The sequence below is a fragment of the Myotis davidii genome, unplaced genomic scaffold (genome assembly GCF_000327345.1).
Source record: "Myotis davidii unplaced genomic scaffold, ASM32734v1 scaffold394, whole genome shotgun sequence".
NCBI classification, from domain to species: Eukaryota; Metazoa; Chordata; class Mammalia; order Chiroptera; family Vespertilionidae; genus Myotis; species Myotis davidii.
In genome coordinates, this window is record NW_006287548.1 from 3,765,026 (window position 1) to 3,779,408 (window position 14,383).

The following is a 14,383-nucleotide window of genomic DNA, read 5'->3' on the forward strand; positions in this document are numbered from 1 at the left end:
CTCCCGAGGGGTCCCAGACTGCGAGAGGGCACAGGCCGGGCTGAGGGACCCCCTTCCCCGCCGAGTGCACAAATTTTTGTGCACCGGGCCTCTAGTACTTTATAAAAGTCTCATGCGAATTGACAACATTAGGTCTCTAATGGGTACAGTACATACAGTGCCAATACATATAAATGATAGGCAACTCACCAAAGTGGATATAGCACTGTTAACTGTGGCCAAACTATAATCAAAGAAATGCAGATTAGAGAGACCATGAGATTCCTCATTCACATCACTAGGACTTTTTTTCACGTATCCAGTGCTGGAGTAGGAGCTAAAACTGGTATGATTGTTGGCATTATACTGTAATATGCTGCCACCCTTTTTAGAAAGCAACTTTGTATTATATATTGAGCCATGAAAATGATCTAATCTTTTGGTCTAGTCATCTTATTTTGAAGATCTTTCCTACAGAGATTAAAATAACTTGTTTTAAAAAACACCATATGTGTTATAAGAGTAGAACTTTGTAAGTACTTAAACCCCAATAGGAGATTGGCTAAGTAAAGCCTGGGAATAACTTTATGGGCTATTATGACATTAAACAGTAAATATGCTGCAATGAGGTAGAGATAGCTTGTAACACAATAGGAAATAAATTGAATACTGATTACAGCTTTCTTTAAAAACGAAGTACATATAAGAAAATCAACTAATAGTAATGGTTGTGAGTATATGGGTAATTTTTATATTTTTTAAGTTTCAATTTTTAAATTTATTTAAAATATTTAGGAATATTTCCCCCTAAACAATATGCTTATATTAATATATTGATTTTTTCAATTTGGTTATTTTTATAGAAAAGGATATCGTCTTTTTTCCCCCAATATTATTCTGTATTAGTTTCAGTGTACAGCAAAGTGGTTAGTACCACTGCCTCAAAAATACCCAGCTGGCCCCATACAATACTATTGACTATATTCCCAATGCTGTAATCTACATTTCTGTGGCTATTTTGCAACTACCAATTTGTACTGCTTAATTCCTTCACCTTTTTTTAACCAGCCTTCCAACCTCAATTCCCTTTGACTGCTGTCAGTCTGTTCTCTGTATGAGTCTGTTTTTATTTTGTTTGTTTATTTTGTTGGTTAGATTCTACAGATAGGTGAAATCATATGGTATTTGTCTTTCTCTGATTGGCTTATTTCACTTAGCATAATACCCTCTTTCCATCCATGCTGTCTCAAAAGGTAATATTTCCTTCCTTTTTGCAGCTAAATAGTATTCCATTGTGTAAATGTACCACAGCTTTTTTTATTCACTCATCCACTGATGGGGACTTGGGTTGCTTCCAAATGTTAGCTGTTTTAAGTAATGCTGCAATGAACATAGGGGTGCATATATTCTTTTGAATTAGTGTTTCGGGTTTCTTCAGATATATTACCAGAAGTGGAATCACTGGGTCATAAGTAGTGCCATTTCTAATTTTTTGAGGAACCTCCATACTGTTTTCTATAGTGGTTGCACCAGTCTGCATTCCCACCAACAGTGCATGAGGTTTCTCTTTTTTCTATATCCTTGCCAATACTTGTTTGCTGATTTATTGATGATAGCCAGCCATTCTGACAGTTGTGAGGTTATATGGGTAATTTTTAAACAAAGCATTATGTTGGCTCTTACAAATGTTGGTTTATGATATATGTTAAAGGAATGAGCAAATGGCTTTTACCTGCTCCCACCTTCAGTGTGATCATCCATGCTGCTGATTAACCAGGTCTCTTTTAGTTGCAAGTTGAAGGAACTCTATTGCAAAATAGCTTAAATTTTTAAAAAAGTATTGGTTTGTATAACTAGAATTTACAGAATAAAAACCTTGATCCAGGAATTAAATTATTTTCTCAGAACTTGTCTCAGTTCTGCTCTCCTGTTGATCTCTACTGAAAAGGCTTCTACCTCCTGATGGAAAAGGGAGCATCACAACTCCCGTCCAGCTAAGGATCCTGACTACAGCTCTGTATTTCTCTTTTGGTTCTTGGGAGGTCCCAGGCCAGCTGTGATTGGTTGGCCAGCCCTGGGGCATGAACCCACTCTGGAACTCTCTGTGTAGGGTAGGAGGATTCCCATATTTTTTCTTTTTCTTTAAAAAAAAATATTTTATTGATTTTTTACAGAGAGGAAGGGAGAGAGATAGAGAGTTCGGGGAAGGGAGAGGGAGAGATAGAAACATCCATGATGTGAGAGAATCATGGATCACCTGCCTCCTGCACATCCCAAATTAGGGACCTACCCCTCAAACCGGGCATGTGCCCTGACCAGGAATCGAACCTGGGACCCTTCATTCCAAGGGCTGACACTCTATCCACCTAGCCACACTGGTTAAGGCAGTCAGTCACTAAATTTAAAAACCTTTATCATGCCATAGGCACTGATACAAAATGTGGCTACTTCTGCAAACATTTCTGCTTATTTTTTAGGTTCAGATGCAATATATTTGTTTTATTTTTGTCAGGAAATAGTCCTGAATCCTTTCAGAAGCCTGAGGTTAGAAGCAGCTGTGGAAGTCTCTGTCACTTTGTCAACTGAATTAATTTATTTTTCAAGTAGATAACATTGTCACATTTTTTAAATATGTGGGAAAAAGTCTTTAAAATAATTTTATGGGCTTTTTACATAAAAATGTTTAATAGAAGTTCCAGAAGCAGTTTAATAAACTTGAAGGAATTTCCTTAAAAAACAAAGCAGTTGGTTTAGCTCTATAAATTTCCAGTGCTGGCAGTACCAGTAAAATGAATGGTTCAGATTCCTGTTAAACCAGGAAGTCCCAAATTATGTTTGTGCAAGATTATAACTGTATTACTTGGAGGGTAAAGGTATTCTAGTTAGATAAATTTGTGAAATGCTGTTAGACATTATTCATTATTGGACTGATTAGTTTTTAACATAGCAGTGTGCATTTTGATTCCCTAAGTAACAGTGTTACAGTGTAAAAACATCCTTTTAAAAAATAGAACCATTATTATGTGGTTAGAGAAATAGTGCCTTAACCATTCCTCTGATCAGGATGTTGGTCCACTTTCTTATAAGATTGGTTAAGTGGTTTGAGTTGGACATTATTGAGTACTATAGGGGATTTCTTTTTTCTTTGTTTTAATGACAACTTTATTATTTTGTATGGTGGTAAACTTTGTTTAATGGAAATGTAGGTACTTTTTTTGTATTCTGGCTGAAATAGATTATCCCACCTTGGTGCAAGCTGGACTGCAGTCAGACTTACACTTACATAGGTACAGCACAGTTTTTTTTACAAGCAGCCCTATGACCAGCTCCAGAAAGTATTCTTATTGAAGCCCAAAATAATTATGTGGCATAGAAGGAAGAAGTAGAACTTTTTAGCTTTGGAAATTGAGGGCAAAACGTTTAAAATCACTTTTATGAAAGTATTAAAAATTGCTCTCATAAAAGTGTTCCTATTGATTAGAACATGGAACTTTTATGCTTTCCTTTTAAATCTGCCATGATGTATAGCCCCCAAATAAGCCACAGCTAACTAAGTTCATTTGTTGAATAAAGTTAGAATTAGCTTAAATGTCTAACGGATATTTGCCCAAAACAACTCACTTGGTTTTGGCATATTTAATATATTGGTTGGTATCTGACAGTAACTGGCCACAGCGTAATTTGCTTCTTGAGACTGTTCCTGGAATGTGCTGGTAATATCAGCATAAATGAGGGGACTATGTATTTTTAATCGATAAGTAGGAGGAAAGCACATATGATTCGTGTAAAAGTTGGATAAATTATTTAGGTGCAAGTTTTTAAAAAAGTCTAAGACATAGCCTGGTTTTATTCCAATGTATAAAATGATTCTATAGTTTTACATTTTTCCAGGAGAATTTTCATATTGTTGCCTTTACTAAAATTGGCTTGTTATCATTACTAACACTGTTAAAAGTGATTAATATTGATGTGTAGCTGTTTTTAAAATCATATGTTTTTCTACTCAACTAAATTAGCATGTCTTTTTCTCTTCTTTTTATACAGAGTTAGCTTTGGAATCAAACCCTTCTGACCATCCAAGGGCAAGCACAATTTTCTTGAATAAATCTCAAACGGATGGTAAGAGAATATTTTTTTCCTCTGAGAAGTTTGAAACTGTTTTTGTTTTCGTATTAGAGAAAGTATTCAGTGAGAACTGGTAGCTATCTGTTTACACATTTTGCCACCTCTTTATCAACACAGTCAATTGGCCACATGATTTAGATGTGGCCAATTCCTCCAAACAGCTATGTCCTTTCCCCCTTGCTCCAAAGAGCATACGTTTTAAAGATGAGTGATAGGATTTAGGTCCCAATTAGGTTTCCATTTTGAACAAATAAAAAAATTAGTTTATATATGAAGATTGAATTTGTGATTTTTGCCCCTATTACAGAATATCTGTTAGGTCAAAAAGTAAAACTAAGTTTTTAGATTTACTTTGTGGAGCTCATCTTGCCAGGTGATTTAAATTATAATTTTTGTTAAAAATTATTTTTAAAATGGAATGGAATTTTGTATATTGGTAATCTGTCACATAATCAGCAACTTTACTTTTCTATGGCATTTGTATCAGAATTGATCAGTTAATTTTTTTTTTATTCTTAGTGCGAGAAAAGAAGAAGAACAACTATGTAAACCATGTAAGTAAACAGTTGAAAAGTAAGAAACTAACAGTTTGAAGTAAACATTGTGATGATTCCTAGAAAATATAATGGACCCAGTACCATTAGTATGGACATCTCTTTGTAGATTTTATAAATCTCTTTTGTTTTCATAATTATCAAATATGTATTCAGGAAGTCTTCAGGTTAGTAATGCTCATTTTTAAAGGGTTCTGACATTTAAGTTTTAATAACATGGTGTGGTTTAAAGATACACCTTATAATTTTTTAGCCTTAATTTTTAAATCTTATTTTTTTTAAAAAAGTAACAAAAGTATAATAGCTAAGTTAATTTTTAGCACTATTTATTGACTTCCTGTCATAGCAGGTGAATCTTAGCTTTCTCTACCATGATCTTATTTTCCTCCCTCTGTTCCCTCAGCATGTTACATGGTTTTTATTAAAGAATCAGTGTTTACATTATTATGACTATAAAAATATTTTTTACTGTTGAGCCTTATAGTTCTCTGGCTGTGCCACTTCCTTGGATACCCTTCATTCTTTTTCTCAAGTATAACTGAAATCTAGGCACTTCTATACTTTTTCAGGATAATCTAATGCCTCTCTTCCTAGCCAAGATTTTACATAGCCAAATGCAGTAAGTAGGCTGGATTTCCTGCTGCAAAGAAAGAACAAAACAAAACAAAACACAACTGCCACCACACACACATTTTCTGTAGCAATTTGACAGAGATGACCATCAGACAGAAATACTACATTTATGCTACATTAACTTAATACTTATTCATTTCTCTGTGTGTGGAATTAGTTTCCTGACTATATTCTCTTGCCTGTTTTCTAACAATTTTCCCTCCAAATGTTGTGACATTTGTCACCTGCCTATCAAAAATATTTTCCATCTGTTTTATTTTTATTTTTTGGAAACAACATTCCTTAGCTTTTATCATCCCACTCTAGTATAAACTGGTTTTCCCTAGACCTGCTCTGTGCCTGTTTTCCTGGCATATCTCCTTGAAGTGATCTGAGATCTCACATAACTGCTGTCTTGTGTTGGATCGCCTATGTCCTCGATTCTATGTTCCCTCTGTCTTGTTATACTCCCTTATTTCATTGGAGCACATTTCCCTTGGAAAGAGTACATAGGCAGAAGTTTTTAGAGATCTGGCCTTTCTGAAATGCCTCCTATTTGAAGTATAGAAGTCTAGGTTGCAACTAATTTTTGCAGTTCCAAACCATTTCTACTGTTTTCTTATTTGCGGAGTTGGCATTATCTTAAATCTGTTGACATTATATGATACATTGTATATTACAATTTTAATCATTTCCCCCCATCCTTTTGGAAGCTTTTAGTACCTTCTGTTCCTGGAAGTTTGAAATTTCATAGTATGGTTTAGTATGTTCCTTTTCATTTTTTTTGTGTGGCCACTAAGCCTGCAGATCTTCACTTATGGCAGTGAATTTAAAAATATATGTATTTTCTGTATTTATTTTTTCTAGTATTTGTATTACTCAGAAGTTGGAACTCTTAGACCAGTATTCCTGCATGAATTTCTAACCTTTCCCCCCCCTCTTATTTTCCATTTCTTCTTGTTCTACTTCCTAGGGATTTGTTTGACTTTATGCTCCAACCTTTCTATTAAATTCTTTGTTTTGTCTATCTTTTTAATTTATTGAGTTCTCTTATATTCTGTCACTTTTTTTTTATAGCATTAGTTTTTCCACCAGTGCAATTTTTTTGTCTTTCTGAGGTTAAGAACTTTTTTTTTTTAAATGTTTTCATTTTGTCACTCCCATTAATTTCCTTCTTCCTGTTTCAGTCTCTCTTGCTTGTTGGCTTTCCTCAGATGTGTGGTGGTCTCTGGCTGTATTTTAAGATGTAATTGGAAGCACCAGGAGTGAGCAGGACTTTTGTTAACTGATAGTCCTCATTGCAGGATTTTGGGATCAAGCCTCTGAATTTGGAACCGGCCTTTGGTTCTGTCAGATAAACTGGCATTCTTATTCTTGTCCCAGCCACACTCTATAGGCACCAAGTTTGTGCTGCTTCTGTTCTGCCATATCAATTACCACTCCTTTATCTAGTCCTCAGCTTTCAAACATTAAAAATTACATGCTTTTTTCTCCTATACTGTGTATAACTTTTTTTTATGCCTTTAATTCTAATGAGATATCTCTGAAAGGAAGGGGAGAGGAAATATGTAGATTTGTGGTCAGTCCATCATGTTTAACTTAGATTTACACTTTAAATATAAGTTCTAGCGTGGCTGGTGTGAGTCAGTGGTTGAGTGTCGACCCATGAACCACAAGGTTACCAGTTCAGTTCCCTGCCAGGACACATGCCTGGATTATGGGTTTGATCCCCAGTAAGGGGTGTGCAGGAGACAGCCGATTGATGTTTATTTCTGATTAATGTTTCTACCTCTCTACCCTCTCACTTCCTTCCCTTTCTTGTTAAAAAAAAAAAGAAAGAAAAATCATTAAAAACATTAAAAAAATAAATGTAGGTTCTAAGTTTAAAGTTAAAGTTTTAATTCAATGATATTAATTCAGAGAATATTTTTGGCTATACCTATAATTAGCATACTACACTTTTCTACTAAAGCCTTAATTAAGAATTCTATTTAAACCATGTACCCTGCCATATTGTCCCATTTATATGCAACATAGATGGAGCAGTTTTCATTAATGCAGAAAGTATTAGAAATTTTAAGTTAATTAAAAGTCCTTAATTCTTAATATTCACAACTTGTGAAAAAGTGGAAAAAAGTAAGTGGCTTTATTTTTTAATGGGTTAAGATGAGGCAGTGAGCACAATGGGTGGAAGCAGAATTTCAACAGGTACTTGATCTTTAATAGTAGGGTTTGGATTGTGACTTATTAGACTTCTAGGTATGATTATTTTTCTAGTCTTTGCCATTGGACCGTAGTCTACTTAGCAACCCCTTCACTTTCTTGTAAAGATTGTCAAAGTCCATCTATTCTGTCATTAGTGTTAAATGAAGATAAAGTATGACTCTTTGTCCCTGTCTATCCTAGTGACTAACTTTAATAATACCCATCAACACTAAATTGTCAGTAGTGTTTTGGCTGTTTAATTTTTTTTTTTTGTATTTGCATTTTTTTTTTATCTTTGTCAGTGTAGTGTATTTGAGGTTGTAGGCCAGCAACAGTAAGGCTTTAACCGTAAAGGACATTTGTCTTAAGTTTTCAAGCAAGATAAGGGGAAAGGAACCTGCTGGCGCCAATGTATCCAGGCTTTGCTCAGAAGCTTAATTCTGCCACCCTGTAGTGAATACTAGATATTTGATCCTGAAAGTTTGAATAGTTGGGAGTAGGCCTGGAGTGATGAGCAAGTGTTGAATGTTTCTTTCGCTGGATCTATCCAGTATACTATAAGTTGCTAATTTACTAAATGAACCCCTGTGAGGCTATAAGCCCATGTCTAATTATGAATATTAAATGTGTTAGCACTAATATTTTCAAAGAGAAACCAATATACATTTATAAAAGAAAAAAATTTAAATAGAGAAAAGGGGAGCAAATATCACCCAAACCTTTACCAACTCATCTGTATTTTGGTGCATTTTTCGCCTGTTCTTCATACTTCCCCAATGTATAAGTTTTAGTCATAGTTAGACTTTGTTATGGTGTATTAAATGCCACATTACACCTTAATATTAGTGACCTTAAAAGATAACCTTTCATTTAGAATAAAAGTATTTGAATGAATTTTCATATTTCATGCTGTATTTGTTTTTTGAGATCCCAAAAGTAAATTACATTAACTGCATAGCTTAAATAATAACAGAGTTTTAGCTATAGTTAAAGCATTTCTAGTTTCAAGGAGAATTTGTCCCTTCAAATATTACTTTTCAAAAATGCACTCTCTGGAACTTTTGGTTAATAAGGAATAAGTGGCTTTGCAGTGAAACATCTGAAACAAGTGAAATGGTGTTTTATGTAATATATAGATATTTCTGATTATTGGCTATTGGCAATTTTTAAATGTTCTGTATTTTAAAAGGCATAAACTAGATTTTGTCCCTACCCCATATTTTGAGTATTTGTGGGGCATACTGATGGGAAAGTATGGCAGTATGATAAAAACTATTTTATATTGATACAAGGAAGGAAGGCTCATCTGAATTAGTTTTTTTAAAATACAATAAAAACAAGCATATTAAAATTGTTGCTATTCTGTAATATTAAAGAATGCTACTTTTACTTTCAGCTACTTACAGTGATTGGGATTAGTTATTGGCCTTTAAGGAAGAGAATTGTCCTAACATAGTTTAGGCTATTTCAGTATTTGATCATTGCTGTATTATTGGGCTTTTTACAAATCAATGGATAATTCTAAAATAAATGGATACTTCTAAAGTGTTTTGAAGGTAGATTATTCTCTGGAGGGCCTCAAAAAGTTCATTGTCACCTCTCCAATACCACTGCAGATAAATTCTAATTTGTATTTGTAGTTAAGATTTACCTTCCAGTTGTAATTAATTTCAAATAATTTTTCAAACACTAGTTGAACTTCTAATTTGTCTCAGATTCTGGAGGTAGGAGAAGAGACAAGTCCTCCCTTCCCTAGAGAAGTTTCCTTTTTAATGAGGGGGATTCCCTGTAAGCAGTTCATGGAATATAAGAAGAATCTTAATGCTTGTTTGACATTTTAACCAAGGAAAAAACACACTTTTATAGGTTTAACTTACTGTGACATTTTCTTCTATTTCCCTTCCCCTTCAGGTATCTCCAGGGCACCTTACTAAAAAATATAGCTCATGCTCAACTATATTTCTAGATGACAGCACAGTCAGCCAGCCTAATCTTAGAACCACAGTACAATGGTGAGTACAACTAGGTTGCCAAGGGCTGAGTGACAGACCCCGTTATGCTAAAAGCATCCTAGCCACACATAATTTCAGTCATTTGATTGTCCTTTTTAGTGACCAGGTTAAGCAACTGATGCCAACTATATATTGATTGCAAGGACCTAAATATGAATTTTCAATTTTTATTTTAACCTTAGAGTGGATGGAAGAAAGGAAGTCCAGTTAGCAAATAAGAAATCCCAGAAAAATTACTTACCTTTACCTGATAACATTTCTGTTGTTAAGACATTATTGAACATAATGAAAAGGAGAGGTGCTTTTTATTGGATGTTTCTAGGAAAAAAATATTTCTTTATGAGACATAGACCTAAAACAATGAGTACTACTTTGGAAGCTACTCTTGGAAGGAGGAACAGTTTGTCCCCTACTGGCACCAGAGTGTATGTGCATTTAAATTTAGTTGGATTTTGTCAGATTTTCCCCATTTTCCTTTTTTCCTCTGCACTATTTCTGTATAAAAATTCACTTCTCCTTTCTATCCCCCAAAGAGGGAGAAATGCATGAAATCAGTATATATCTCCAAGACCCTAAATCAATCCATGTATAAGAAAAATCACAACAGAAAAAAATGAGAAAGGTGAAATTTTGGAAACATAGCCATTGTCAGGTTTATACTTAAGCAAACGTGAACAGCATGTCTTGATAATGAAAACTATTCATATATTTCTAGGAGTATCACATAGTCCACAATTGGTGGAGATGCACTTTAAAAATACCCTAATATGAATCTTTCAAGCATATTTAAAAGGGAACTAAACCAAAACAGGATGTAGAGCTTCCTGACTGCCCACTGGAGCTGTCCAAGGAATATAATCAAAGTCTCCTTGGAATATGAGTGTTTATTTTCCAGAACACAGTTTGGGACATGCTGTCTGAAAATATTGATATCCTCATCCCTAATTTTATTTTTCAGTCTTAAAAACATAATTAGTTCATAACTTTAATTTTGCTTCTAATGTACCAGCTTCTTTGCTAATTAAATTATCAGTACTTTTACTTTAATTAAAACTAGCAATTTCACAATCATAATAATAGAACTTCTCTTACTTATAACAATAGTTGAGATCAAATTGTGTTTTGGCAAAAATGGAGCCTCATCTCTCTCTAAAGTCCTGAGCTTTGGCACCTATTGAGTAATCACTGAATATTTTTATTCAGCCAAGGCACTAAATCATGAGTAAGAAACCACTCGACGTTGGCTGCATTCTGCAGATTCTTTTGAATTTAAAAGATTCTGATGTTACAGCATATAAAGATTAACCTTGCTCAGACAAGTAGGTTTCATACTTATTTCTCCAAATTAGTGTAATTTTTGAAAGTACAGTAAGTTTTAATTTGATCTCATTAAGTTTTGAAAATGATCATTCAGGACATTCACTATTGGTGAAATAAAGGTTGAGAAAATTAATAGAGCTACTTGACTTTTAGGGATGATTTTGAAAAATGTTTATCATGGGATAGTAGTACATTGTTCTCAATGGGGTGGGTGAGCCTTATTAGAATCACTTATGCAACTTTTTTCCAAAATATGTCTCTAAATCATGCATCTCCCCCACTTCCTCAACACACACTCTCACTCTCCACAAGCCTTTTGATAAGCTGAGGAAGGCTGTGAGGCATGACTATATGAACAGAAGCATCCATGGTGATTCTGATCATTTTATTTTATTTTTTCCATCACTGCTTATCTCCTCTAGGCCCTCTTCCCCCTCCTCCCATTCCCCTTCACCCTGTAATCAGTAGGATATTTGGCATGATTCTATGAGCAAAAGTATCCAGGGTGATTCTGATCTTAATCCTGATTCACGTGTTCCCAAACTTTGCTGCACATTGCAATCACCCGGGGAGCTTTAAAAAGAATCCCAAGCCGTTTAAATCAGAACATCTAGAGATGGAAACAGGCAGTTTTTAAGGCTCCTCAGATGATCCCAGTGTACAGCCAAGCTTGGGAACCACTGCCTGGTTGGCCTGTAGGGGAAAGAGAACTGCTTCTAGTTATTGGTGGGACCTTGAGCAAGTCCGTTGTAAGCCTTGGTTCCCTTCTGTAAAATGGTTTGTTGAATTAAATGTTATCTAAGGTTCAGTGGTCATTTTCAGCTTTGAAATTTTATGCTTTGAATTCTCTGATTTTCAAATCAATTTGAAGATGAAACTGAAGCACTATAGAAGTATCCATCTTTGATGCTAACAATTGTATGAGCCTTTTTTTACAAGTGCTAATATTATATAGACCTAGTTATAAAGTTCAGATTTGCCTTCCCTCAATTATTTTGAGCTTCATTTTAGACACTTGAGGACAAAGAGGAAAAGCATATAACTTAACCAAGAAAACCCCTTTGGTGTGTAGTACACAGTATCTTTGAATAGCATGCAGTTATTCAGTTAGGAATACAATAACTTACATAGTATCTGAGGATTTACACCTGCTCATTAATATTTCATTTAGGCTACCTTGGTAGTAGCTTATTAAATGTTACACTGTAGTATTATGCTGCATTGTTAGCACTGCTTATTTCAGGATAGACTGTTTACTTTGTGGGTTCTTATATTTGCTCTTAAGATTTTATTTGATATAGGGCACTTTATTTGCCTTTACAGAAATGATGGAAATGGGTGGGATAGTGAACTAAATAAACTGAAATGCCGAGCCTAACAACCTTCTTTAAAAAGCACAAAAACTACTGTATAGCTTAAATTGAATCATGTGCACAAATATAACTTGTACAGAATGAAAGGTTCTATGGGTGAAAGGGCAAATGATGGGAAATATGTAATAACTTATATATTATAATAATCAACCCAAATATGTCTTCTAACAGCATATTACTTAGCTTTTGGTTTTCCTATTTTTGCTAAAAGCCAAAGAACTAAAACAAGGGGAAAAGTACCCATATGGATACTGTTCTGAATGAGGATTTCAAGGCCCCTGGGCATCTGGGAAGGTCTTCCCCTACTCTAACCCCTTTTTAAAAATGTGCTCATACCTAACATATTAAAATTACAATTGTTACAATTTTTTTTCCTCCACAGTGTGACGTTAGCAATATATTACCACATAAAGAACAGGTGAGTTTAAAAACCTGTCTTGTTAATCTAGCAGTAAATTTACAAGCTATCAAGTTTAGTGTTAGGAAATAACTATAGACATTATTGGAGTGAACTGTAGAGTGCTTTTATTACATTATTGAAGTGAATCATTTGTTTTTGTCTTAGGACTCTAATGCTTAAGTTATTGTGGATCCCAAAGAGTATTTGTTTGTATTAGAAATTAAAATTGAGAATTTAAAAATAAGTCCATTGTATGTTTAAACAGGATTTTTATAGCACTCTTGAAATTTTGAACTAGATAATTTTTGTGCATTAGAGGATATTTAGCAGCATCCCTGGCCTCTCTATGCCTTCTACTCAATAGTTGCCAATAACAGCCTCTCCTCAGTCCACATTGTGACACCAGAAAAATCTCTCCAACCATGACCAAATGTCCCCTGGGGGACAAAATCACCCCTGATTGAGGACCATAGTATTAACATAATTATTTTTCGCAACAAAAAAATGAGTGGAAAGGGTGTCATTTATTGTACGTTTTTGCAAATCTATTTAATGTCTGGCTTACTGTAAGACAGATGATTTTCATGTATGCTCTGTCTTCAATCATTTGCAATTACTTCAGTCATTTGTTTTGAAAAACCAACATGAAGAAGACCCAGTTTCATGTAGTTATATAGGCACAAAATTGTGTATTTCTAAAGCCTTCAAATAATTGTGGATATTCTTTGATACCATGCCAAAAGTCCATAAGTGCTGGACTGATTCCATTAGTTACAATGGAATTTAAAATCATATCCACAAACTTATAGTAGGTAATTTGTTAAATTAATACCCATTGATCTATCTTGTATGTTTAATGAATGTTTTATTTGCACATGATTTTATTATAATATTATGTATTGGTCATTTGGAAAGTATTGGTTCACATTTCTTTATAAAGTGGCAAAAGCTCACTTTTGTTAGTATCACCACCAATCTTAAGTATTGAAAAGCTGTCAAGCTCACAAAAGAAGGTACATATTTTCCCAAATTCTGACTTTTAGCTTGAGAGCTTGAATTGTGTCATTGGCAACAAACATACAAATTATTTTCCTTGAAGTGCCAGGCTCATTTTTTGTTTTTGAGACAATGACAGTTGTACTATCAAATAAAGATGTTATTCTATGAAAAAAAAGGGCTTCTTCAGCTCACAACTAAGTCAGAAGTGCTTTTCCTTAACCACATTTTAGAATGCAAAAGTGCTTAATGCATACTTTCCATTTATTCAAAATATAAGGAGAATGATCAAAGTTTAATAACACTATAAATTTCTACTGCTTTATCAAGGATGTTCTTAAGCAAAGCAGTTTTTTTTTTCAACTGCAAGTGGCGGTGAAGAATAGAATGACTACTAGAGACCTGGTGCATGGATTCATGCACACTGAAAGGAAATTAATTAGAAGGTGGCTGGTGGGGTGGGACTGGGCAAGATGGCCAGACACGCCCTGGAGCCAACCTGCCACGGTCCCTCCCTGGCCAGCTGCACCTGGGGTGGCACCAGGGCTCGAAGGGTGTCTGTGGTCTGTGGAGTGAGCAGGGTCCCTCCAGCAGGTGGGGTCCCTCTACCTGGCCTGCAGGGATCGGACTGAAACCAACAGCCTGACATCCTCCCAGGGGGCCTGGAGTGTGCGAGGGTACTCTGCAAAGTTGCTGTTGCTCGGCAGCTCCTGCATTGAGTGTCTGCTCCCTGGTGGTCAGTGCATGTCATAGCTACCGGCTGGTTGCTCAGCTTTTTATACATATAGATAGAAGATTGCAAATGTC

General features: G+C 34.9%; 1 protein-coding gene across 1 annotated transcript in view; it reads left to right on the plus strand.

The window, feature by feature from the left end:
• Positions 1–14,383, plus strand: part of CCNYL1 (cyclin Y like 1) — a 36,412-nt gene that overhangs the window by 10,123 nt on the left and 11,906 nt on the right. The window contains exons 2-5 of the mRNA XM_015561100.1: positions 3,996–4,098; positions 4,624–4,658; positions 9,387–9,487; positions 12,563–12,598. Coding sequence (XP_015416586.1) covers positions 3,996–4,098; positions 4,624–4,658; positions 9,387–9,487; positions 12,563–12,598 — 275 coding nt within the window. The remainder of the gene's footprint in view (positions 1–3,995; positions 4,099–4,623; positions 4,659–9,386; positions 9,488–12,562; positions 12,599–14,383) is intronic.